The sequence below is a fragment of the Pocillopora verrucosa genome, chromosome 12, assembly GCF_036669915.1.
Source record: "Pocillopora verrucosa isolate sample1 chromosome 12, ASM3666991v2, whole genome shotgun sequence".
Lineage (NCBI taxonomy): Eukaryota > Metazoa > Cnidaria > Anthozoa > Scleractinia > Pocilloporidae > Pocillopora > Pocillopora verrucosa.
Window position 1 is genome coordinate 16732156 of NC_089323.1, and position 27999 is coordinate 16760154.

The 27999-nt window shown below is 36.4% G+C and overlaps 1 protein-coding gene across 2 annotated transcripts; it reads right to left on the reverse strand.

Moving 5' to 3' along the window:
• Nucleotides 1–1243: 1243 nt before the first annotated feature.
• Nucleotides 1244–27989, reverse strand: LOC131784664 (receptor-type tyrosine-protein phosphatase F). Of its 2 annotated transcripts, none has more exons than XM_066159510.1 (32): nt 27890–27989; nt 24892–25205; nt 23921–24065; nt 22527–22849; nt 21670–21817; nt 20991–21293; nt 20432–20734; nt 19147–19440; nt 18189–18497; nt 17850–17950; nt 16720–16909; nt 15309–15411; nt 14629–14896; nt 14172–14230; nt 12995–13111; nt 12765–12904; nt 11706–11857; nt 11361–11442; nt 10790–10866; nt 10559–10598; nt 9760–9857; nt 9427–9543; nt 9121–9269; nt 8266–8401; nt 7062–7211; nt 6445–6547; nt 5625–5695; nt 5215–5349; nt 4580–4702; nt 3752–3906; nt 2917–3052; nt 1244–2467 (listed from the first exon to the last, which is right to left on the reverse strand). In XM_066159510.1, exons 1-32 carry the CDS (start codon nt 27957–27959, stop codon nt 2387–2389), a joined length of 4992 nt encoding a protein of 1663 aa, XP_066015607.1. In that variant the 5' UTR covers nt 27960–27989; the 3' UTR covers nt 1244–2386. The 2 variants fall into 2 exon arrangements, with proteins under 2 accessions (XP_066015607.1, XP_066015608.1); XM_066159511.1 differs by having other exon boundaries at nt 12995–13106; nt 14170–14230.
• Between the last annotated feature and the right edge of the window lie 10 nt (nt 27990–27999).

Genomic DNA, 27999 nt, shown 5'->3' on the forward strand with positions numbered 1-27999 from the left:
TGCTTTCCAAGAGTGCTTTAACCTGAAATTGACGCAAATGTTGCCACCCGATAGCTTCAATGAAAATGGCTTCAGATTCTCTGTCTGTTTAATTAATAATGAAAAGTTTAAATTGACTTTCGTAAATTTTTTTTCCCTAAATGAGCTAGTTACATATGCATAAAGATTTTTAGATTTCCCGTTTGCTCTAAGATGATCTTTTTTACAACAAGTATAAAACCTGGGGTAGCTAATCTTTTTGGAATTGATTCTGTCGACATTAGCGATTAAGTTGCGATGGTACGCGGAAGTCTTCTCGAAACTGAAAGATATATCCAATCAATTCCGATGATAGTAGCAATAAAAGTCAAAATACACCTTACGAGTAGATTTCAAATGATATAGTGCTCGCCTGAAGCCAGAGGAAGAAGTACAGCGAGAAAAGCGACGCGGAAACAAAGCTTGAGAATAAACTGCGCCATGTTTCAATTGAATTGTCACAGTAAACGATCACGATTGTTTTGCGTAATTGACCGGCCATTTGAATAGAGAGCTCATTGCACAAAAGATGTCTTTGTTTTCTCACTATCCAAGTCAGGGGGCAAGGGTCCACTTCACTCAAACACGTTTACTCTGCATTCAATTTAACTACTCTTTAAGACGCTCGTGAAGAAGATATGATAGCTGGATATTGGATATTGGCCGAGTTCTTTTTCTTTTTCGCATTTTTATGGACCGAGACGAAGTTGAGGTCTATCGATGAAAATGGTAAGAAAAAAAATGAGACTAATACGAGGCAAACATCCAACCACCATGACTGAACAAGCTTAGTCAATAACGGTTTTATTATAAAGCAAAGAAATTTCGCTTTATCAAGAATCAAGTATAATTGGTTTATTTCAAGAGCCGGGAAAGAAAGTTTGACTTTTTTCTGCCACTATTTGCGACTTCATCCCTGATATTGTCCAAGAATTACGAACTTTATAAGTTTGCGCGAGATCAAAGCGGGAAATCCCGATCGGACAAGAGGGACCCATCTTTCCCGCTCGGGTAACCAATCAGAACACTTCGCTTAAAAATATCATTTCCTTTTTTCGAGGTCGTTTTATCGACAAAACTCATCTCTTAGCTGTTCATTCTATTCACCCAGAATATCACACCAGGAATTTCCTATGCGGACGTATCGGAAAACTGACTTCCGTTCGTGAGACTATCTACAAATAACTATGGGGAGTTGACATATTCCGCAGCTAAGACCCAGGGCCCCTTCTCTGCCACTTTATTTCCATTTGGTTTAACGTCAGATAGTTTCAGTAATGAAGGTTTTCTTTAACGAAATTTTCAAGAACAGTCGGACGCAGTCAAAGTAAAAAAGATACTCTTAAACTTAGTAGAAGATTATTTAATCAGTAACAGAGCCTATCACTCCAAAATTCATAAAACATACTAATGTACTAACTATATACGTGAACTCTATCTTTTACATTAGTAAAAATATATTTCAATGTGCTTAGCACGTTTGAATTCCAAATTAATCGTTGAAAGAATATATCAGTTAATCATTTAATTACCAAAAATCTAACTCTTTGCACAATTCTATCTTAATATCTTGAATTCCAAATTAATCGTTCAAAGAATATATCAGTTAATCATTTAATTACCAAAAATCTGCACAATTCTATCTTACTTCTGAGAAAAGTACAATCTTATAGAAATTCTGATGTATTAATTGAAAACAGTGTGAATTAGATTCAGATAAAAAGAGAAAATGCAAAAGGCACCATAACCCTCCAAAACAAACTATAGAACTACAAACCACTTTTAATCCAACACTGTTAAAAGAAAACTATATCTATGAAACTTTATAGACTTTTAAGAAAAAAGACATCATGAAATATGTAAGTTATCAAAAACTTTCTTTTACAATTAACTAAAAAAAAAAACCACAAAACTCCACAAAATGTAATAACTTCTTTGTAGATACACCTAGTACCTCTTTCTTTTAATTACATAATTAGAAAAGTAGGATAACACAATTCATGATATTGCCATAATCCTAGGCCTCACAGGGACACATGCTTGTTTGTCAAGTTACCATATAAAAATCTGATGTAAATTTATCAACAATCAAGTGGTGAACATCTTCCAGCTGACAACACCTTCACTTGCACGGACGCATTTTACCTACTTCCTATGACAAAAAACTTCTTTTTTAACTAAAATATGTAATAAAAACTTTTTTAGCAAAACTAATTTATCAAAACTATTAAGGGGAAAGGCCACCCGCTTAGAGGTAACTATGATTTGTTACAAAAATTTGAATATGAGGGGAAAAAGCTGCTTCGTAAAAACACAAGATGTGCATCACTCCTTTCTGTCAAATCTGTTTTTTACTTTGCAATACTTTTCAGCATTCTGCAAAGTTTGAATACGTACTGAAAGAGTCTAAGTAAGCTAGAACTGTTTTGTAACAAAACATGTACAGCTCCTGAAAGATAAAAACAAAAAAAAACACACCTTAGGCTCACGAAGGATATGCGATTGATCTGCGAGTGCTCAGCATTGTGCAAAGTAAGCTTAAGACGTGAAAAAGCAGCAAAAACTATTAAACATGATGAAAAACGCGACAGAAAATAGATCAGACGACACATTTAACTTGCGGACGTATCTTTGAAGTGACTATGTTGTTTCTTACAAATCCAGAAGGGATGACTTCTCCTGTGATTCCTTTGATAAATTTCAGCATAATGGGAAGCTCAAGCACAGTTTCTGGGGCGGGGGGGGGGGGAAGGAAATGAACATAACCCACCCCTCCACCCATCCCCAGGCAGATATCTAGTTTTCCAACTCACCCCGGGGTAGAACTCCTTTGTTACGCCCTTGACAATTTAAACCTGAACAAAGCTATAACAATGGATCATGACACTTTTAACTCACCAGAGTGTTGACTGCACCTGGTCTCTTTGCTCGAACTAGTTTTACAGTCTGGAAAACATCAACTGTTTGTTCAGTCTTGACTCGTTCGATCACTGACATTATGGTGGCTACGCAGCCACTACGACCAGTACCATCACTGTAGAAAGATAAACGTAGAACTAATCAAGAAAGTTGAAAAGTGTACAGTGATGGATCCGTATTACAGGTTCTTGCCTTTTTTCTCCTAGCATCGAACTTCCAAAGTGTCAAGTATCCACTGTTTTCAGAAAGATAAAACCATTAACACCGACCACGCCGGATACAGCCAACTAAACTGTCTCCTGATAATACTGTATCTGTTGTAGATGGCGTGGATAGCTTTATCCACTGTAGAAAGTGAATAAACTAAGCTGTATTTACTGTAGATAATGTATATTGATTATCTAATTGTCACAATGGGAAAAACTGTATATACTTTAGAAAATGTAAATATTTGTATCTAATAGAGACAGTTTAGATAGCTGTATGTACTGTAGACGGTGAAGATGGCTCATCTGATATAGTCAGCGTGGATAGCTCAATCTAACGCAGATAGTAGAGGTAGATAGCAGTATCTAATATAGACACTCTTGATAGTTGTATCTTTTGTAGACAAGATATGTTGTTTTATGTTCTGTTTACAATCTGAACGCGTTATGCAAAAAGTATGTACATAAAGTCATACATGATGCGAGTAACCATACGCTATTCTAGCGTGAGTGCACTATTATCAGCTAAACGCCTAGTGGGTTTAGAATCATGTCTAGTACAACATTTAAACGTACGATAGCATCAATAAGAGACGTGCTCTTTATACCCGCACTGGAAAACTATGACTCTATTTCCTGAATGCTGCTGAGACTGCTGTACAGTAGTCATCAGGTCGAGCATATCCTGGGGATCTGGGCATGAGTTTTCATTGGCCCAACCAGTGTATTGTATATGCTGTAAAGTTGACGTCTTCTTAGGGGGCTGAAGAACGAAGTTAATTAGAAGCAAATCAAACTATTATTTTGAGGAACATGAGGTCAATTTATTTTAAATCAGTTATCACGTGGGCCGCATAGTCCAACGTGATCACATAGTCAGGTCTCTTTTTTGTTGTTGTCGTAAATACTTAGATAAAGTATGAACTTACTTTTTTTTTCATAAAACATTGTGATTTATTTTTTTAATGCTTGTTGTACAATTAACTTAGTGGTGAGTTGAATCGTGGGATTGTCTGTAACGTTGCCAAACATATTCCGTAATGAACAAAAATCAATTTTCCACGCAGGATTTATTTGATTACGTAGAATGAAACATTGAAATTCGAAAAACAAACAAACAAAAACAAATCAAAAAGGAATTATTTCAACCAGCAGATTCCGCAATCATGAATACGTTCAGAAAATCTCGTGTTCATTCAAACGATCTCCTCTTCTTTACATTTTCCTCTGCACTCATCACCTTTCTGCCAAAGAGTGTTTTGATTTAGACAGGAAAAAATTACTCATTGGTCTCTCTCTCGTAACAGTGAAATACTTAAGGTCGAACTTCCGCGCATCAAGAATGCACAAATGCCTCCTGTTGGTGTAGATAAAAGTTTCCTCCAAACTAACCAGAAAAAATGGGACCTTACAATTCTAGAACAAACAAACTGTACCGCTGCATTCTCGACGCTGAATCGTCTGGTGGTGATATTGTTTGAAGTTTCTTGGGACAAAAGCTGGACAGTGACTTCACCATACTTGGCAGATCCCTCGCTTGGCCAGTATTGTGGGTAACTCTAAAAAAGAAAAGTAGTATTACATGTATGATCCGTGACACGAATAACTAAATATATGTGATATTATGGTGAGCATGATGATAGGAAGGATTTTCCGAAAAAGAGTTCCAACTATAGCGTCTCACTGACATTTGAGAGCATACTCAGTGAGTCAATCGTTGTAAATTGTGACTTTATCTCGACGATGAAGGGTACAAAATGGCTCCTCATTCTACAAGTGTTAAGATGATAACCGGAATACAGTGATGCGTCCTGCCAAAATGTCTTAATAACTTAAATAATTATTTCTTTACCAATTTGTTTAACGAATAGAGGTAATTTATCAAAGTTCACCACAAATACCAATAGTAACCCATATCAGTAGCTGGCTGTTTTGAAATAAATCACGTGATTTCTAGCACAATCTAGCATAGCTCTAGCAGATTGTTTAGGCATATTTTGCACACTTCGTTGCAAACACTGAGTGAAGAGTGTTGCTATATGCTTTTAAAAAAAAATGACATGATTTTTACCTGCTTTCCTTCTTCCAAGTTATTCAACATCACAATTGTGCCAATATCATACTGAGAAATCATAAGCCAGAAGTCTATAATAGTGCAGTCTAACGGAGCTTGTGTCAGGATGTATGCATTACGTTGTGTGTAGTCCTGGTAAATAAGAGATCAAAGAAAAATATGGACGTCAAGTTAAGCAACACGAATATACCAATACGAAAAGAATAACACCGCCACAACCCAAGAAGGAAAACTTGAATAGAAATAAACCTCTTTTTATGGGTTGACTGAATTAAAAAATCTACTATACGGACACGTTGCAACAGAAAGCTTTCTAAAGAACCAGAAAATACTGAGTCTTTTCCTATCAGCACGCTAGAATTACAGAATATATTATAAAAATTTTACAAGGGCATTTTTGCACTTACATCTACATAAGAGGCATTGATGTAACTCTTTTCTTGTGAAGACGCTTGCAAATGCACTCGAGCATTGTCCACTGGTACAAAATCGAATAGAAGTGTTTAATGTTTAAAATATAAAGGCATTTTTGCAACAAAAAATATACCTAACAAAAGTTATAAAGATTGTCTCAGATCTATCGTTTGGAAACATTATTCGATGTGTGGCGCCACCTGAAATTTGGAGTGGAAAGGTAGGGAACCAGTTGTCAAATTTTACGCATTCTAGTTATCCTAGAGATACTTCTAGCTAGTCGACGTAAGTTGTCCTAAAACACAACACAGCGACTTAACCATCACTTAACAAATAGAGAAGCCCTGACTATGCTCTGTTCTGTTGTAGAGAACGCAAGAAGCGGCTAAAACACGAAAGAAGGGTAGGGAGAAACACTCGACCATGTCTCGTGTTTCTCCCCACTTCGTGAAATTTCACTTTCAAATAGCGAACAAAACAAGAAAGATGTCCCGAACACTAACAGTGCACTATTCATGCCTGTAACTGCAGAGTAAGAAAGGATAGTTCGCGCGTAATCAATGTGTATTTGTTCCCAAAATGCTGTGACAGTCTTGATTGTTCAGTAACAGAACTTTCTGTCGTCCAAATCTATCTTGTGACAAAAAAATTAACGGTGCTTGTGGTCTTTCGATTTCGTGGATCACTGGTAAGATCACAGACCGAATGAGACCCCACTCGGTTTAAGACTCCACTGGAAAACAATTCAGGAGTAAGCAAAAGTTTTGTTTAGTGTTTCGGAAGCAATGCAAACAAAGACAAAGGAACACTTACGCGGAACAATGTTGGGGAACCTGTTCTTGACGACGTTTGCAGGCATAAATGCGTTCGTTGCTACTTCTTGAGAAGCGTGGGCGTCTGTTACAAGCTCCAAGCGCTACAAAACATAAAATTCTCTCAGTCCGTCCTATCCAGTTTTAATCCCTTCCATCTTAAGCCATTTTTGTTTGGTCTTGATTTATTGCTGTTTCCATAGCATTTTTTTTCTTACCAAACTAATAAACTGCTGTTTCATTTAGGCTAAAGGTAATCTGATTTTTTTTCGCGCAAAACACACACAAATTAAATTAATAGAAAGTGAAACAAAATATTGTGATGTAATGTAGTTCATCTGCCACTAATATGTATGTATTTGCAGGAGTTATCCATGAACAAAAGCATGCTTTGTATTTTGATAATTACGTCTGACTAACTAATTTTTCGAGATTTTTTTTGTCTTTAAGAACTGTAGATGAGATGTGAACATGAAGTTAACAAAGTCACATAGACACGTCTTTAAAAGAATCTCCAGAAGCAAGTAATAAGCTGTCTTGTCAGCATTTACGTTTATTAAACGCACAATTAATAACATATAAAACCAAATTCAGTTACAAGGAATAGTTATCACTTGCCTTTAACTCTCGTTCATATCCAGTCTTTTTGGATGGTTTATGCACCTTGGCAAGCTTGTTTGTCGCAATTCGTAGGTCCTGAGGGATAATCTCTGTATTTCCACATACCAAGGCTTCCATCACTGCTTGGTGCAAGAAAACATACTGGTCCTATACAGGGATAAAGTAAATACCAATACTGTTGCAAAGGACAGTTTTTGATGAAGCTAAATTTAGGAAATTCCTCACCGTCAAACTAAAACATCCACGACAAATAAACCCTGTATCCTCGCTTCCAACCAAAACATCATCGTTTTTAAAACCGTGACCGTTCCTGGCGTTGGCCGAAGAGCAAACCTGAACTCCACTAAGAAGGTTGGCCATTTTTCCATATATCAGTCGTATTCTCAAATTATTCAAACCTCATTTACACAACAAAGCTTAGACATGTTTTAAGTGCCACTCTCGCTAACAGCGGTCCACTCAACTTCCCGTCGGAAAAAAAGTTTTCTTTTATTTTTTGCCCATGAAAGGGGTTTAGGACACATGTTTCAAAAATAGTTTAGTTGTTCTCCAATTCTCTTTTTTTGCGTCGCCACAATCCAAAAATGATTTTTGGCCAGACCACTCCTCTGGAAGGCGATCGAAAGTGTAAAAAATTTCAAAGATTTTGTCCAGCGCGCAGCGACTGCAACAATGTAGCTAACGGAATTCTACCTATGGTTTAATTTCTTGTTTTCATAGAACCAATGTTTAAAAGTAGCCAATTGAAAATACAAGTAAGCGAGTACTTAAGTATTATGAAAATTTCAATTTTTCAGTTTTCTGTTTATGGTTTTCATTCAGTAAAATTCGGTTTAACTGAGCATGTTTTGTTAGTGTGAATGAGTTATAAGATACTGAGGAACGAGTTATTTATTACTCTAGAAGTTAAAAAAGAGTGGTGCTCACTGTGATATTCAGTTTTACATAAACTCTGTACTTTACTAAATTTTCAGATGGAAATTGCAAAAGGTTAGGATTTTATATAAAATCATTTGGGTGTCATATCGAAATCATAAAAAGGCCTTTGACGGTCATCATAATGACCAGGCTTGGGTTATTAAGACACTGTATCAGTTTTAATATCATGACGCATGCTCTTTCTAAAGATGCACTGGGGGAGAATAAATAAGACTTTTGCTTCTTTTATTCTTATGGAAAACAGTTAAATTTTTAAACTTACATCTTTCTGAACCATATGAGGACGAGATCTACGCATGACTTGCACGTAATTCTGTATAAACACAGTTTTTATCTTCTCAGCACTCTCCAACATGGCGTCGATAGCAATGTATGTGCCAGTTCGACCAACACCAGCACTGTACAAAGGTAACAACAGATGTTAGTAACAACCAACGGAGAGAACAATAGACATTAAGGAAAAATAGCAAGAACTATTATGGATCGCGACCAATAAAGAGGAAACGGCACGAGTAGAAGGTAAAAGTTGGAGACCTGACTTTTGAAATACATCAGATACCTCTAGGCTTCGCTTCTAGCAGGGTTCACTTGCGTTTTTAAAATTCTCGATATCATTGGTGTGATCAGTAAGAGTATTGAGAGTAAACAATTGAGATCTATTTATTAACCCTATAGCTCCTCGACCAAATTTGTAATTCTCCTAACTGTCAACCATACAATTCTTAATATGTTAGTTCGGAGAATTAAGTATCGGATCAGCTAATTATCCCCAAGCTGATATTTCTCTTTATGCTCATCATCTATCTGGTTGACATTGTATTGATATTGTAAGGAGAAATTCTGTCTTAGTCACTCATGGGAGCTGACTATAGAAAAAAGCCCTACACTAACGCATATAATTCTACCACTTAAGACAGTTTTACTGTTTTAATTTCAGTTCTTTTAGGTTCCTTGTGATATTAATCTTTCTTCTGATCAAAACGTTTGTTTCCTGTTATCCAAACCAGATAGAAATCGCAATTGAAATATCTACAGAAGAACTAAACCAACATACGATAAAGATTTGCGAATGTGAAGCATTTAATTTGAAGTCTTCAAATTTTACTATGCTTTTTACCTGCAGTGCACAACAAGTGGTCCACCAGTAGCCTGGTGCCTTGCATGAATCTTTTGTCTGAATCCAAGTAGAGCTGTGGAATGTTGTGGGACACCTTTGTCTGGCCAAGTGACGTAATGAAACTGCTGCACGGTCCTTTTTTCTGAGTCCTAAATGAAAATTCGTTCTCATGAGGGGAATTTTGTTACAAAGGGATCTCTCTTGATTTAAAATACGCAGTCATTCTTTGCAAGTACTTCACAGTAAAAAAATGCAAGATGTCGTATTGCAAATAACTTAATTTCATTTCGAACAGAGACAACCCACCTTTGTCACAATCAATGACCTGATGACGTAATCGGCAAATGTTTCAGCCTTGTGTAGGGTAACTGTGATAGCACCAAATTTGGAAGTATCATCTGGCCAATACTGATTGCATTTGTCCTAAAGATATGATAGGAAAAAATAGGTTGATACTATATATAGCGACCAACAACTTCATCGTACAGCATGTTACGCAAGTAGCCTAATCGCTGAGTGGCTTGCTGGCTGAGGTTATGATGCATGTTTTAAAGACTACTCCTAAAGTGTAGAAAATGAAAAATCACTGAAACTCTGGGTTGCATTCAACATCAAACTAAAAACTTGCGCTACGTCTACCTTTCCCAGCTCAACCAGGTTTGTAAGCATCACAATGGTGAAACTGTTTTCCTGCCAGACCATTCGCCAGAAATCAGCGATAGTTGTAGAAGTTGGACCTAATAATCATTAAAACAAAAGAGAGGCGAAACATGAGTTAATTTCACAGGAGCTTTTTAGCATTTATTTACAAAAGAATGGGACAAGTCATTTTTTGTGTGGGAGTTTCAATCATTTATTGCTGCTTTATTCCCTGAATGCTTCTGCCCACAGAATAGAACACTGAAACAACGCAAAATTCTGGTAAAAGGCCATAACAAAAAGCCCAATAAGTTGACGGATGATTTTTTTGGGAGTGTGGGAGTTTCCATCATTTATTGCTGCTTTATTCCCTGAATGCTTCTGCCCACAGAATAGAACACTGAAACAACGCAAAATTCTGGTAAAAGGCCATAACAAAAAGCCCAATAAGTTGATGGAACCCCGTAATGACGAGTGATAATCTTCGCCCCCTAAAAGTCTAGAAACTGTCATCTGAACTGGATGAGAGTTTTCTAAAAGCTTTGTTCCTACAATGTATTACCTTTAACGATGGGATCGACGACGCTTTTGTTAGTTCCAGGGGTGCCCCATTTGGAAAGGGTACACGATTAAATATACCGACAAGGAACCCGGTGAAAGTGACCGTCATTATCATGGGACATTTGCTAGCCCTCTGACTCTATGTTGCGTCAGATTTCCCACGAGCTGTTCAACAGTAATACGAGTTAGCGTGCGACAACTTACAGTGTATCCACGAGACACCTCAAGTAATATTTACCTTGTGTTGCGATATAAGTCATGGTGACCTCATCGTAGGTCTGAGGAGAGAAATTTGAAAAAGATAACAGAAATTCACGATAATCAACTCAAATATCGATTGTTTATCTATTTATTCATTTATTATATCAAACAAGTAAGGTCGACTTTGTCGTTCTTCTTTGTCTTGTCTTGTCGTGTCATGTCGTACAGTGTTGTGTTCACGTTGTCGTATGCATTTTTTGTTACTGACCGGAATGTAGCTTGCATTGATGTAACTGGAGTTTTTGTCACCCTCTATTTCCTCCAACAAAACACGAGAGTGATCATCTGTAAACAAACACAATCGTTTGTTCAGTTTCTATTGAAGTTTTCAACGGTTTTTTTAATAGTGTGAAATGCAAAGAAATCTTAAGAATTTGTTGCGCTTTCAACGTAAGATTCAAAATTTGGATTCAAACATAATATACTCTCAAGATTTAAGCTCACCACTTCCTAAATCACCAATTTTGAAGCGATTGTTAATCCCAGAATAGTTCTGCGATTTATCAACAATGGAATTTGAAAAAAAAATTCAGGCCTGATCGAGATTTGAACCCATGACCTCTGTGATATCAGTGCAATACTCTAGCAACTGAGCTAACCATCCAGCTGAGAGGTGGTTATTAAGTTGGTTGGACTTTATTGCCTCAAAACACGACTGAAAGGGGAAGCACCAGTTACAGTCCCTGCACTAGAAGCTGACCTCTAGTTATCTAAACTTCTAGGTTTTACATAGCTACCGTTGCATAAAAATACTTACAAAGTTGATGGAATGTACTCACATGAAACAATGTTTCCATAACGGTTCTTGCCTCTGTTACTCTTGCCAATCTCCCAAGAAAACTGCATTCCACCTGGCAAATACTGGAAAAGGTATGAACTAAGTTGCAATACATGTGCTTCTATCAAAACTGATTAGATGTAATCACTTTTTTTGACCCTTGCAACGACATCCAAAAAAATGTTCTTACGCTTTTGCAAAAATGGTGATACATAATGTACTGAAGCATATATATGTCAAGTTGTCCATTAAGAAAATAAAAAGCACGAAATAATTACTGTATCATACAATAATACGATAATACGAAAGAAAAGGAAAGAGGTAAGAAACTATAATAGATAATTGCCTTAAATTCCTCTCGCAGCACAATGGCACCATTTTCTGATTTTCTCTTGACATATTTTGGAAACTCAGCCATAGGTATCGGTTTGGGTTTACCATCGTCAGCTTCACTGTAAATAGCTTCTTTTTCTTCACTAACAGGCTGTTTCTCAGCACCTGTAGGGTAGAAAAATCGCTCATAAGGAACTGTACAATTCCTTTGATCTTCTCTATGGACACTCGACCGTGTTATCAATTCTCCTCCTAAGTAACAGATACGCTCCAACTGCTCCGTTTCGTTTGCTACACTCAACAAGAAACACCTACCCCGACCTTAAGATGTAGCTCAAGTAACGAACAAGCTGTGAGAGTGTATTCCTTGAGTAACCTTTAAATCTGGAGTACCTCCACTACCCCCACAAAGTTATTTTTAGACTCAAGGTATCTGCTGTCTGAGAATCATGTACCAAGGTAATTTAACTTTAAATATATGGTAACAACTTTCTTTCGATACAAGTCCTCAATCAACTAGTTTGATTATTTTTTTATGTATTTAAAAACGATGACCAGTTACACGCAGTCCAATAGACCAGGTGAGGGTTGTTTTGAAAAGGACTGTTGTCGACTGCGATGAAGACCTTTAAACGACCTGGGATAATTTCATCAGCACAATTAAGTGAGAAATTGTTTTGTTTTTCAAGTGATGTAACTAAATCTGGTTCGTAATAGTTGATTAGTGCAATCACGACCGAGTTATACTATTTGAATCTTGCAGCAAATAGCGTCACGGCAAACTTGACTACACGATTAAAAATTGCTCCTGGTACAAACCACTTTCCTAGTTGAAATGATGCTGATCCAAATCTTGACTTTGAAGATATAACTTTGTTACACAGACAATACATAAGTCAGTCACAGTTTAAGTAAAAATTTAGCAAAGCATCCCAACAATCCTTTTTAGCATGGAAATAACGATTCGATCGTAGCTAATTGTACGAACGTTATGACTTCAACCGTGAAAGTTATTCAATGACCCTCTCCTAGAAACTAACATGTATATTGCACTTTATCTACAAAAAATTACCATGAATCGTCCGACGAATGTCTGCTACATTTTGATAGACCAGATTTGATGTACTTGAGGTAAGGTCTTGTGAATCGTCGTTAATGTCATCTAGTTGAACAGATCTTTCCCCGGCACTTTTGGATCTTGACTGCCTTCTCCTAAAAAAAAGAACAAAATGTCGAATATTCGGCTGCCATACTTTTTTTCTATGCTCAGTCACTAGGATTCAGTCTTAAAACGAAACAGACCTCCGGTATAAGAACACAGCGACAACAACTGCTGGTATAAGGAGTAGCAACAGGACTACAGGTACAGCAACAGCTGCAGCGTTAGAACCGCTGGACTTTTCCTTTTTCTCACCTTCCGCATAAGAAAAAAGTAAAGAGTATTTAATAATTAAGCTCTTCTGGAATTACTACTTGCAGTGCTCCAAGCTTAAAGTTGTTTCAGAGCAGACAGTTGGCAGCCGAAAACCAGGTAATCGTCGTAAGAGAAAGAATTTTAGTCGACAGTGGCCGACAATTATTTTTAAGGCTCGCGTGACATCTCAAGACTAAAGCCCCTAGTATGGGCCATTCAATTTTGTTAAAAAATGAAAGCATTACAGCTTGCTACTTGACAGCCGAAAACATGTGGCGAATTCGTCGACTTTCGCTGAGAATTTCGTCGCCATGGCAACCAAAATGATTGCAGCTTGGGGTGCTGACTTGTACTACTAACTGTATCATTGTTTCCTGCTACTGGGAAGTCTCAAAGGAGCTAGGTGGAGGAAAGTACGTTCAACCGTCAAAATAGAACTTCTTCATTAGTAATCGCTGTCAAACTTCTCCATTCTTAACCATCCTTGTTCTTTTTAGGCTCATTCGTGCTTTTATTGTGTCTGTCTACCCTGGATATCAATTAACTTATGGTTTCCCTCGCATTCATTACAGTTTTTCAGGAACAAAACGGCAAAAAAACACACAAAATATTGTGACGTAGCTCAATAAAGCTCAGCACTATGAGCAATTTAATTTTAAAAATCAGCGCCAAGTCCGGTCTCCAAACTTTATTGAACAAGACGAGAGAGTCCGTGACACACCGCAATTGTGTTATCAAAATCATTTTGTTGGCTCCGATGTGCGATGCAGCTTATTACCGTCACCAAATTTAGGTTGCTACGAAACTGATCATGAGTGAGACAAAATCTGGGGTAAAGGGTGAACACTCAAAGTCGGTGTTTTGGATTGAGCATAGCTTGATGATCTAGATAATCTGAGGAGGAGAATCTCCAGGCCAGTTGTAATTAATACCAGCCTAGGCATGAGGCTCTCGAAGGCAACATTCTTGCAAGTAAAGAACTGCTCTAGAAATCATTTTGCTCTCTGTTACTTTGTAGTACAATATGTAACTTCATTGCTTATTAAGTACAATATAGACAAACCAGTGGTAGTAGAGGTGATGGAAATTTTGGCAACTATGCTTGTGTATCCCTTTAATTCCCCCTGTGAAATATACAAAAACAAAAACAAAAAGAGCACGTGCTTTAAAATCAAAGAGGCCACTGAATCGAGAGCAAAGGAACTGCCAAGTTATTGTGTGGTTCGATTACATAGCCTCCTGGTGTATGTGTTTACATACACTAGGAGGAGAAAGGTACTGTCTAGCAAGCTACTCTTAAAAATCAACTCAGAAAAAGGTCAATAAACCCAGTTGCACAACTAATGGGAGCACGTTTGTGCTCTAGTGAGTTTAAAATAGGCCTCCTCCTGGGTCAAATCTTCATAGAGAGGGGTTACATATTTTTCCAGAAGAAAAGGCAGACCGTTTCACCACGCTGATTGTCAGATGATTCTGGTTGAAAAAAAAAAAGGAAAATGTTTTAAATAAGTAGTTTACATACCTTCTCGGCTTTAGTTAGAGCTCTCTCATACACAATGTAGTTTTCTCCTTTCTCAAGTTCTTCATTCACAAATTCCTTAGTTTTATGACCATCGCCAACGGTAAATTTCTGAGGTTTGCTGAGTAATGGGTCATTTTCTATCTCAGCAGCAATGTAAAAATTCATGTTCTCTTTCTTAGCATCACTGGCAGCTTTCAGTTTTGAATCATAATTGTCTGGAAGCTCTTTAACGCCATTAGCGGTTTTCAGAACAATAACCTGATAAGCACTGAAAGGTATAAAACAAAATGCCAGACTAATGAGTAACATCTCGAAAAGAGGCCATTAAGATAGCATTTAGGGGCCACTGACTATTAACATCGAGAATCCGCCCACAGTTTCGTAATTCATTTAATATTTCCTAAAGGACCCTTTTAATGAACCTTTTTCAAGAACTATAAAACATCTTACGCCTCTTAAATTTGATTTCCTAAAGGACACTTTTAATGAACCTTTTTCAAAAATTATTAAATATCTAACGCCTCTTAAGTTTAATTTCTGTCGCACGCACGAATCCAGCCTTCGTGGAGGGAGCGTGACCTCATTTATCGAGAAGCGGCAGGTAATCTTACCTTATATCTTAATGCAGGATCTATTCCACCTCTGGTTCTTTAGAAAATCACATTCTTATTGATAATTACCTTACTGGACCATATTTTTGTTCAACAGGCCACAGATAAATATCCACAGCTGTCTGAGAAACCTCAACATCGGTTATATTATGTGGATGTGGGGCTTCAGGAGCTGGTAAGGAAAAAAAATAGCTTCTGAACCACAACAACACTCTTGTACTTGTGTGTTTATAAATAGATGTCTTTTTAATTGCAATTAATCATTATTTCTTCATGTAAATTGTTGCACGTCTGTTTGCGCAATGAATTCTTAATAAAGACCTTTTTTATTATTATAACCCTTAATAATAAAAAAGGTCTTTATTAAGAATTGATTGCGCAAACAGACGTGCAACAATTTACATGAAGAAATAATGATTAATTGCAATTAAAAAGACATCTATTTATAAACACAGATTTAAAACGACTTGTCTGGACCTTAGGTAGAATATAATTATGCGACCTACTTCTCAACTGCCGTGTCCTCTGGGGAGGTAAAAGATCCCTCAAGGCAGTGTTCGTGGAAGAGATCCTTCGTCATAATCTCATATCTCTATCATGACGAATATCCAAGATACTATGCCGCTTTAAGCAGTAACCTAACTTATAACACCTGGCAAAGAGCTTATCAATACTACTTAAACATTTACTATAAAAAGCACACCCCCAGACCTCAGACTTTTCGGAAGATCAATGTACATGTAACTAAATGTTCTCGTTAAAGCTATTTCTTTAAAGACATTGAGCACTATTGATTATCAACCGCCAGTTTTAATATTATTTTCTTTCACCAGCAGAAAAAAAAATCAATTTCACCAATTCATTTCGAAAGCACGCGAACATCGAAAACAAGGTCCATTTGTTCAAAGGGTAGATAAAGCTATCCAACGGATAAACCGATAAAGGGGTAAGTTTCTAAAGAAACTGTGGTGCTGCGTCGGTGGGAGAGTATAGCAGGTAATTTAGTGTTAACAACTGGGTTGAAAACGTAAATTAGCCACCGTAAAGGGTAAAAAAGCTGACGTTTCGAGCGTTAGCCCTTCGTCAGAGCGATTGATAAACCGCTATCGGATATCCTACACTAAGAACCACATGATAGCGTTAAACTCCCTTCAAGCAAGCGTGGGCAGAGCTATCTAAAACAAAAATTGGAAAAATTTTGATATCATCAGTTTTGATTAAAGTGGAAAGGTAAGAGTGTCATGGGTAAATGATCCAAGGGGGTAAGTTTCTAAAGAATCTTTGGGCTACGTCGGTGTGAGAGTATATCAAGGTAATTTTGTATTGTCAACTGAGATGATAACGTAAATTGGCCGTCGTTAAGAGTTTCAAAGCTGACGTTTCCAGCGTTGGCCCTTCATCAGAGCGAATGTTTTCTTAGATAGTTTCATAGATAACCTATTACAATGATTGGTTGGCCTCAAATAATTTGGAAACTTACCCATCATATCTGTCATCTTTGAGACGACTTCGGAAGCGCTCTCGCCACAAACAGAGGTGCCATGAACTCTAAATTTATATGTGGTGCCTGGAATCAACCCTTCTACTTTCTGTGTTGTTGCCTTTATTGCTTCTATAGTCTGCTCATCTCTGAACGTTTTATTGTAGGACTTTGTTCCAGTGTACTTCACCTACACGATTAAGTACAAAGGCTCCGATATCAAATCACTTCAAATTTATTGTTTCTGTAATTCAAGCCGAGTTATAGAATCTACGTTAATCTAATTTTAAAATCTCTGATAGGAAGTAAGCTTGGACAAATTAAATTATACAAAGTTTTTTTATAAAGCAATTTTGAATTTCGAGGAACAGTTAATATTCCGATAAAATAAATTAGTTTTGTGATTTTGACTTTTTGTTTTGATACAAATTATGCGATTTCAAGAATGGTCTTGGGATTGGATTTGAGTAAAGTCAATAGTTTCTAGCTGAAATGATGACTCTGTTCTCATTTTGGGTGACTTGCCTGGTTACTTTTGTGATATAAATTTAAATTGAGTCAAAATATATAAAAAGGACCTCCCTTTTGTAAATATATGACGTTGTGACTAAGATACAATTGGTCTGACTTGGAATCAAGCCATTCACAAGGGTTAAAGTTTCTTGAAAATCTAGCAAAGATAGGAGTTGTTTTTTTCTTTTGAAAAATAAATTTCAACTGAAACAAAATCTTGCTGATGAAACGTATTAAGAAATTCCCTTTGGTATCGTCATTACACATTTATTAGTATCAGCACTAAAAATATGAATAAATATAAAACACCTCACACAAACATAAGTTTGAAATTATAGTGCTAGAGGTACCATCTACATAGTACCTAAAGATAGTACCATAGGCACTATCTTATATATATTTTAATAATTTAATATTTCTTAGTTTTAAATTCTTAATCAGCAGAACCCCGTTAATAACAGTACTTTTGTATTGAAGGGTTATCCTGGAGAAATATTTCAATTATTATTATTATTTCAAGACATGTCTAACTATGTACAGTATAAGTACTACTTATAATTACATGTGAAATAATTGCACCCAAAGGGAAGAAATAGGGTAATTTTAATCCAACTTACAGTATAGACAATTTTTTCCTTTTCATCATATTGTTTCCACGCCAGGGTAATCTGTTTTGTTCCAAAGTCTGTTATTTTAAATTCCCCTGGTGCTTCAGGTCCTATAGTGTTATGTTAGAGAACAAAAAAAGGTAAAGAAAGGCGCCTTGTATATTGAAAAAGTTATCGAGTCAGAATAACTTGGGGAAAGAATCTTATCATATAATGAATGTTACAAGTTGTGCTTTTTTTAAATTGTCAGTAATCATAAAATAAAACAAAATTTTTTTTTAGTATTTTTTTTTTCACCAATCATGTCACAAACCAATATAGTTTTCATAATAATCTCATCAAACTCACTTGATGTTTCCAGTTCCAAAGGTTGGCCATAAGGTCCAGGCCCTTCTGCTGTGTAAGCTCGAACAGACACATTATATCTAGAACAAAGCTCTAAATCAGACAGGACAACAAATGTCACTGAGGTGTTGACAGAGGGGCTATAAATTACAGATCTTTTGCGCAAATTTCCTTTCTTCGAGAAGATGGCCTTGACTTCATACAAAATAACTTTTCCATAACTCTTTTCTCTTAATAGAGGTTCCCATGATATGTTAAAAGTCGTCTTTTTCACTTGAGCGGATGAAGGACGTTCTGGGCCAGCTCCGGGTGCTGAGGAAGAGAGTAAGAACCTCACGCTATCAGAAGACAATATTATTAGTTTTATAAAAAATGTTTGAGTATTCTATTCATAAAGGGGATATATTTTTACCACAATTTGGAGAAAAATACCAAGAATTTTCGATAAAGTAAAGAGGCAGTTGAACCTTTGTCACCTAAAATGCACCTGCAAGTCTACAATCTAAGATATTTTCTTATTATTAGTAATTAGTTGAACAATTAGGATCGCTTAAGTCTTCAGCTACAAAGAACAGGACATTTTGTTAATTGATTCACAGCAAATGGAAGTCACTTGTACTTATTTGCTCGTTTTCAACAAAACTTAAGTTTTTTCCTGACTTTTTTTATTATTTGATCCTTGTAAAGTAGCGTAGGTAAATCATCTTTAGATAATTTGTACTATAGGTGTTAATATCAATGAAGATATGTACAAAAATAATTTAGGTCATTGCCCTTTTTTTTCCCTACTTTTGTGCTTTCCCAACTAATAAATAGGAATCACCCAAGTAGTTTAGCGCTTAAGTTATTTTGGGCGACCAACTACTGTCTGTTTTTTGGAATTTACACAATGTATAAAAATTTATTTTAGTATGGTAAAATTAAAAAGAAGTCCTTTCAAATATATGAAGGTAAAGTTTACCATATTCCTTAGTAGTTACTGTTTTCGTGGCATTTTTTCCAGGTTTAATAGTCACAGCTCTGACATTAAACTGATAAGTCACTCCACCTAATACATCAACAGTGTGACTAAGTGCAGCTTTGCCTATTCCAGAAATCTCTCTTGGTGCAACTCCATCGTGACTGTAAAACAAAGTATAACTTTTGATAACTCCATTTCTTTCTGCAGGCTCTCTCCAGGTCAGGGTTATTCTTGGACCATGTGACTTGCTTGGTGACAGATCAGTATATGACAAGGAGGTAGGTGCATCAGGCGCTGGCAGAATAAAGGAAAATTGTTAACACTAATTAAGAGTGAACAAATCAACAATAACTGCATGCTGTTTCAAAAAAGATTACTTGGGATTCAAAAAAATATATATCATTCAAGAAATAGTTTGGGTATCATCTTCACACGTGTTTAAGTGTGAGATATATTATGAAGGATACAATTGATAACCTTACATAAAAGAAATCACCCTAAATAAGTAACATCACTTTTATGTTCAAATGTTGGTTAAAGCACTTCTGATTCGCACCATCTTCCATCGTTGTCTTGAAAACAGTGGAACTGTTCGGTCCATCACCAGCGGAAGTGAAGGCCAACACTTGAAATTCATATTAAGTGTATTTATCAAGCTCGGTAACTGTTTCTGATGTTTTTATATTGTTCAGTGACAGGAAGGTTACTGAGTCTGAGCCTTTCTTTTTATAGAACAGTTTATATCCTTTGATGATTCCATGTCTGGAACCTTCTGGTGTTAAGCTGTAATATCAGTGTTGTAGCTGTATTGGTTTCTGTTCATTTGTTTTTCTGTTTTTGTTTGTTTGTTTAATATTAATGCCACTCAGGAACAAATGAAAGAAAAAAAGGCAGACTCAAATCCAGAAATTATTCTAAATTTGCAACGGAGCTAAGGGTACACCATCTAGGTCTAAATCCAGAAGGAAGGCAACCAATAAAAACAGCCAACATAATTGCTAATATTCAATTGCATGCTTATAATTTCTTGAGTAAATAGTCATGATTTGATGGCCAATCAGAATGCTTACATTGTGTTAGTTATCTTCAAATAATTACCTGACCACTCATGACTCACTGATATGACGGTGTGTTAAATCATAGTTATTAAAATCACATATTACATAATTATATATTCTCACTTTTCACACCAAATCAGAAAACTGTATGAGAAGTGCAAGTGTATCTGACCTTTAATTAAAAAGTCAAGACGTTTTAAGAAGATAAACCAAAAAGTTTCTCTAACCATCTTCTTTTGTTCTCTTAACAACAACAGAGCTGTTTACACCATCACCAGCAGAAGTAAAAGCCAACACTTGAAATTCATACTCTGTGTACTTATAAAGCCCATTGACATTTTTGTTTAAAATTGATTCACTGTTGATAAGAAGAATGGTGCCTGAGTCTGACGAGTCTTTCCTTTTGTAAAATAATTTGAATCCTTTAATTATTCCATTCCTGTGGTTTGCTGGTGGTAGTTGCCATGATGCTCTTGCACCAGTAGAGGAGGTTGGAGTGACATTGAAGTTAGATGGAGGTTGTGAAGGAGCTGCAATTGGGCAGTAGTGTTTTTAATTAGTTTTATTAGCGGTAAATTTTTTTGAAAAATTCTATCACATCTTAACTTGCCACATGAATATAAATGCTATCGTGTTTTGATGAATTAAAGTAACCAACTGATTCCAAACTATTCAATTGTTTAGCCCTCTCATCATGAGATTGGTATCCAATAAACCTGCAATGAAGATGCAAATTCAAGAACTATCTTTCACAGTTCTTTTCATTATCCCTGAACTGTTACATACCATCTTCCATTGTTCTTTTCACTTTCGCTAAACTTTTTGGTCCATCACCATCAGAAGTGAAGGCCAAAACCTGAAATTCATATTCTGTGTACTTATCTAGTACTGTGACAGTTCTACTTAATATTGCTCCATCGCTGATTGGCAAGGTTGTTGCTGAGCCACTAGAACTTTTCTTTTTGTAAAACAATTTAAACCCTGCAATGTTTCCATGTCTGGCAAAGACTGGTGGTAACTTCCAGGAAGCTGTGATGCTGGTAGAAGAGCTTGCAGTCAACTGGAAGGCAGTGGGAGGTTGTGACGGAACTGTATCAACAACAAGAGATGTATGCTTGAATTCATAGATAATAATTGATGCGAAGTTTAAAAAGAACATGTCATTAACGGCCACGGTAAACCTAATGGGTAGTCTATATTGATTAAGAGTAGTGCGAAGGATCATCTGAGGTGGTGACTTTGTTTACGCATTTACAATATTTTCTCCATGATGTTCGTTATGAGTTAGGCTTCACAACTTTGTTGATAGGCATTTCACAGCCATCTCCAACATTTACTTTTGATATTCGTCAATAACATCGCCCTCGTAATTGCAAATTGCCCAGTTCTGCCTTCATTGTCCTAATAATTACTTATTGAGACTTCATTTTGTATCTGAGGGACAAAAATGAGAACAAATAAATACCTTTAGACAAAAGTATTCCATAAGCCTCCACTCTCAAAACCTTGAACTTCTTATACTTTGTTGGCAGAAAGCGTATAAACTTTGCACTTGCAAATTCCTTAAGACTGTTTTTCACTGTGTCAGTTTTTCCTGAATTTCCTGGAAAGGCCTGTTACACAAAAAGTGATATTGATGTATTTAATGGTTCGCTGTAATTTGGCAAATGAGATAAAATGAAAATCTGCAATTTGCAAAATGAAAATCTGTAACTTGGAAAAAGAACACAACATGAGAATCTGTAATGTGTACAACTGAAATCTGTTATCTGTAGGTTAAGTCCCCATTGTCTGTATACATCCTAGGTTAAAAACTAAAGAGCTTGAGCTACTTCAGCAAGTCATTTTAAGATGACCAGGGATTGTGCCTTGAGGAATGCCACAGGTCAGATAATGAATGTCAGAGAGATCACAACCATTTCATTCTTCATCTTTAAATTGTGTGGTAAATTTTTTTCAGTACGTGTGATTGAACAGTTAGAATTGGTCAGTGTTTGCTACATCTTTGTACAATCATCCTCCTATGAAAACATATATAAGACTAATAGACTACATGCTTTTGGGTGTGTGTACTCCATTTTAATCCTTACATGTACATGTAATTGATTAGAAAAATTCACTATTTATTCTTGAAAGTAATGCCGATATGGTTTGCAAGCAACAGAAGTATATTGTGGGTAATGCGAGCATTAGTAAATATTGTTAATATTCTACGACATGTATAAGCAAATTTGTTATTGCTGTGAGTAGCTCTAGTTTTGTACCACAAGCATTAATTTTGGCTGTTATGAATACTTGCATACGAGAGCATGTCATACCAACCTTGTCAGCCTTATTTTCGTTATAGTGGAAAAAAGTGGTACCATTCAAAGAAAATCTTAGTTTGTACTCTGTGGTCCATTCTTCAGCTGGCGATTGAGTTGGTGGATTTCCTTGAGTAGCTACAGCACAGATAACATACTCATAGAGAAGGTCAATTTGTACGTAGTCAGTAGGATCAGTAGTAGTCTTAGGTTCCCATGCCCTTGTTCCATTAAGACGACCATATTTAGCTACATATATGGGAGCAAATGTTGAAGTGGCTGAGAAGCTGTCATCTGGAATTCTACCACCACTGGCCAAACCAATTGGCTGTGAATCACATGCTACAAGATAACAATTAAAAGATTTCCTTTCTATCTATGCATATTTCATGTATGTTTTTCAATATAATACATTGTAGACACTTCTAAACAATCTGTAAGATATTAAAACAGAAATACAAAAAAAGAGTGATGGAAAAATGAGAGAAAATGAAGCCTTGACTGTTTGCAAAATAGCCAAATGAATGCTGCGATCTTTCAGGAAATACACAGTAAATGCAATCTAAGTGTTGTGTTGGACATGAAGATTGCGCGGGTGCCTTGTTGTTGTGGGTAACGGCCAAGAGGCTCTGATACACCTTTTACATAGGGTAAAACCGATGTGGACTTGAACTGCCTCACAGGCCTTCTACTTGGGGAGGAGTTTGGGAAACCTGTGCTTATCAGAACAATGGAGATCAAGATCCCCTAATCACACTAGAACACCATGATACAAATGGTGAAGCATGAGCAGTCGACTCCATCGCCTAATGAAGACTAGCAGTAAGCAGTCGGAATGTTACAATCTACATCTCAAGTGACTACATCGTGATACAAACGATTATACGGTTTCTTATTAATTGAAATGATTAATAAACTGAATCCTACAGCATTTCAATACCAAATATTGCCTCAACTTAGTAGGTATTAATCCCAATAATTTGAGTTTCACATTACAAAAATTACAACTGATCTAATGTACATATCAATCGAATAGAGACTTTTCAAAAAGTTTAAAACAGAATTTGGGCACCAAAAATGAATTCAATTTTAGCATTTTCTATCAGCTATTCCCTTTCTTTGGCGAATTAGAGACAATAAATCGTTAAGCATGCAACTTAAAAGTTATCATGAGAGGTTGGATGTTTTTGATGACTATATAAACTGTATCATTAGACTATAATTTATATACAATGTTGTTTGTATCATTTTAGCCACTAACTGTATCCAAAAAGCTTATTTTTTAGCATTAAAAGAACATATCTACGAATGTATCAGGTTTAAAACTCTTCTTTAAAGATTAAGAGAGTATCTAAGAACGTCCATTAAAGTGGCAGATCATAGCAATCATGAAACATTAAATTTCAAACTCACTTGGCTTTTGTTTCACCCCAAACACTTCTATTCTCATACACACCCCACCCTGGTGAGTTTGTGGTCGGATTCGTAGATATCTAGTCAACACTCCATACAAAACATGCTTTACTTCTGAGTTTTTGTCATCATTTCCTATCAGAATCTTAAAAGAAACAAAACAAATAGTCACACCTCATAATCCCCCATTTTCTCAGTTTGTATTTCTTGCAAACTGAGAAAAAAGCAGGGATAATGATATTCACACAGCTTATAACAAATGAGTTTCTATCATCATTTCCTTCTTAACCCTTCACACCTTAACATCAGTAGACACATTCCCCAAACAATTCTCTTTACATTTCCAAAGGTACGACATGACAAAGAACTTGTGATCAGTTCCGTTATTTGTGTGACCTTAGTGTTTAATTCAGGGGTGATACTGTAACCAGAAACAAGATGCTAGTACTCTTAAGGGCCAAGAGTCAAACCTTGAAAATTGTTTGATAAGGGTGAAAATGAAAATGGAGCAGGAAACATCTTTGCGCTCTTTAAGACATGGTCACCGCAAGTAGTAAAGTGCCCTCAGAAATTTTGAGTGAAAATCTATTCTTCCCATTTTCATCAAGTAGATGATTGAGGGCTAGCAATACTCTTTTTCATTTAAAATAATGGCATTTGGTTTGCCATATATGAAAAAAAGTCTTACACAGCAGTGTAAAAAAAAATTCTTACTGCTCCTCGGCAGCAATCTCACAGTTCTGAAAAATCATTTGCTGAAGGCTTAGCTGAAGACACTGTATTTGCTTAGCCCACAGAGGATACTACGCATTTTCAACTTAAGTGCAATTACTTAAGTGCGATTCTCTGATTAAGTCTTCAACATTATTGTATATTTAGAATTACTCACAGTTCCAAGTGAGTGCAAGAAAATAGTTCTCTGAACAATGATGTCTTGAAGTATACACAATATGTATGTCTCATACAGGTACCTTAATTTGTCCACCTTCCTTGTAGTCTGTCCAAGTTGTTCCATCGATGGAAAGTTGTAGTGTGTAATTCTTCACCCACTGATCTACTTGAGAATTCCCTTGAGTGGAAACAGCACAGACGATATGAAGTGTCTGTAGATCAATCTGTAGATATGGGTAGGTGTCACTTGTTCCTGCACACCATGACGATCCTGATGAGTAGTTTAGTCGACCATTTTTTGCTGGTGTGCTGGCACTTTCTACCGAAGAAGCGTTTATATTATTATCTGGAATTGTTCCACTTCCCATTCCAAGGTCAAAATCAACACAAGCCCCTATAGAAAAAGAATTTACATTTGCACTTTAACATATTCATAATAATTATTGTAACATGTATAATAGGTTGAATGGTTAAGGAGGTGGAAGCCTTGATTTTCTCTATTGGGTACCTCTAATAAAAGGTCCATGTCACAGATGGTTAACAACTATTCACCAAAGTGACAGTGGCTAATGATGTATATTTACTGAGCTGCAAACAAGGAAGAAAAACAAACTCGTTTTATAGAGTCTGGTGAGAGTGACGTTAAAAACTGATCTCAAATGCTGCCCAATGTACAATACAATAATTAATGGAGGGACTACTAATGATAAACCTCCATCTGGCTTGTTGGTATGTCAGCTACTAATGTCCTTGGCTGAGGGTTTCTACTCACAATTTTTCATTTGCCTTTCCAGCTTTACCCCTTTGCCACATTTTCATTTTTTGGACAATATCTCAGCTACAGACATACCAACTACCTAAAGAGATTTATTCACTAAATAACTTGACATAGGGAAACAGGATTTTTAACTCTTCCTTGGAGGAAAGAGAAGTTGACTTTTTGGGTAAATGTAGAATTTCTGAGATGCAAGGCAGGAATGTACATGATCAAAATGCAACAGCTGAGTTGACTGATTTATGCTGGAATTCACATAATCTATGATATAATCCATGATTTATTTTGCACACAGTTCCTTGATGAAAGAAACAATGGCAAAACATTAGCTTATCTTTGAAACTATCTCTGTCTTAGAATATTGCGGGTTAAACTGAAATCGTTCCATTAAACGTTATACCTATAACATCGATGAGTACATAATATAGGGAGCACAATTTCCAAGAGTCTTGATAAAAAATTGATAAAAAGTTTACAAAATAAACATGATGGTTTCAGACTCTTTCTTTATTTGCTGAATAATGTAAAATTTAAATTGCCTTTTGTGAATAACTCTTTCCTTCCTAACTGAGCTGGTCAGAAAAGATATATCCCACAATATCCGCTAAATGTAGAATTCAAAATTAAAATAAACCTTTCAAGTAGATTTGATATGATGCAGTGCTCAACTAAAGCCAGGGGATGAAATACAATGAGAAATATTACACGGAAATGAAGCTCAGGATTAAACTCGCCATGTTTTGATTGAGTGTGTCACTGTATGTGGTCACGATTGTTTTGCTAGTCCGGCCTTTTGTAACAGAAAGCTCATGCGACAAAACATGTCTATTTCCTCGCCACTCAAGCTCGTATTTGCATAATTTGTAGCATTACGCTAAGACATGTAAATCTGGAGCTTTCAATCAATTTATGCTTATTTCTAAATAATGCATTTTGTTCTTTGCTGTATTTTTATAGTTATCACATAAGTTTGTGTTGGTTTGTCGTTCAGATTGAATTTCACCCTTAGATGCTATGGATGTGGCAGTGATAGTTAAATCAATGGGATTTTTAGAATTTTCATGTACGATCTAGTTGATTTCATCTACAGTGAAAACATTTTTATTCCAGCTGAAGTATGTAAGTTTGCGTTTTTAGTAGTTCGACCCAAACTCTATTGAAGTATTTCAAAGAACCGTATTTCTTTAACGAAAGGCCCGTGTGCTTATTTAAAAATTGTAAAGGAACTCTGCAAGCACATGGAGGTAAACATAACTGGAACGGAAAAGAATCTACTCTCCTGTCCTGATGCGGCGGTGGTTGAAAACGCTTATCAAAGAGTGGGTGCTTATTCGAAAAAGTACGGTAATTGTAAATAGGTATTTTGCGAAGCCAGTCAGTCAATGCAGTGGTAGCTATTCGCTTTCTGTCCGACGCTCGATATTTTATCGCCACGGTCGCATATCGGTAACTACAAGGGAAACTGGGCGAGAAGTAGCCATGAGTGTGACTCGCGGGGGCAAAAGGAAACGGCCTCCTTCGCCTGCATGGGCATGCGTGCGTGTGAATCGCGCACCTTCCTCGCTTGAGAAACGGAAATGAATAATGATTGTTTCATTGCGAAACTGAACGAAATACTGGAAAAGGCAGACAATTTCAATTATCTCTTTGCTCTCCTTAAGCTCCAATGTAAGCATAATGTATTGATTTTTGTCCGCAAGATTGGAAAAGACACGTTTCTGAGGCAGACATGGAATCAGTCAATGCCTAAGGCATGCGTAGAAGTTTAGTTAACGACGGTCGCAATAAATATGTTCGACGACAAAATCTCAGTTAAATGACTTGTATTAGTATTACTTTAAAACTTACCCTCGGCATGATTATCTACCAGGTTGTTCTATTAGCTTCAAAACCCAAGTTTTTCATGGATGAGAATGAATTTTTCGACAGAAAGGTTCGTTGCATCGTTTTACCCCCAAGGACTGTTTGAACTGAATGTTCACAAGTCGCTTGAACGTACTTTAGCATTTAGTAAATGTAGCGAATAAACCCAAATTTATTCAATTGTTTGGTCACATTCCCAAACATGCTTTGGAAAGGATTGTTTTTAAAGAGAGCTTGGTATCTGTCCCGAGATTAATAAACAATACTCTAATCTTTTTGGTTTTAATGCTGACAGCATTAGCGATTAAGTTGCGATGGTACGCGGAAGTCTTAAGCTCCCGCTCTCAAAACTGAAAAAACATATCCCACTATTTCTGTTAAATGTAGTATTCAAATAAAAATAAATCTTCCGAGTAGATTTGATATGATATGGCGCTCACCTGAAGCCAGAGGAAGAAATACAGCGAGAACAACTACACAGGAACAAAGCTCGAGATTGAACTGCGCCATGTTTCAATTGTGTGTTAAGGTATGCGGTCACGCAAGATGT

Coding starts and splice junctions, on each gene's coding strand:
- LOC131784664 (XM_066159510.1), bottom strand. CDS start 27,959: ATGGCGCAGTTCAATCTCGAGCTTTGTTCCTGTGTAGTTGTTCTCGCT. Junction 21,294..21,669: donor TGGAATACTTTTGTCTAAAG/GTATTTATTTGT, acceptor TTGTTGATACAG/TTCCGTCACAACCTCCCACT. Junction 14,897..15,308: donor CAAAAATATGGTCCAGTAAG/GTAATTATCAAT, acceptor TATACCTTTCAG/TGCTTATCAGGTTATTGTTC.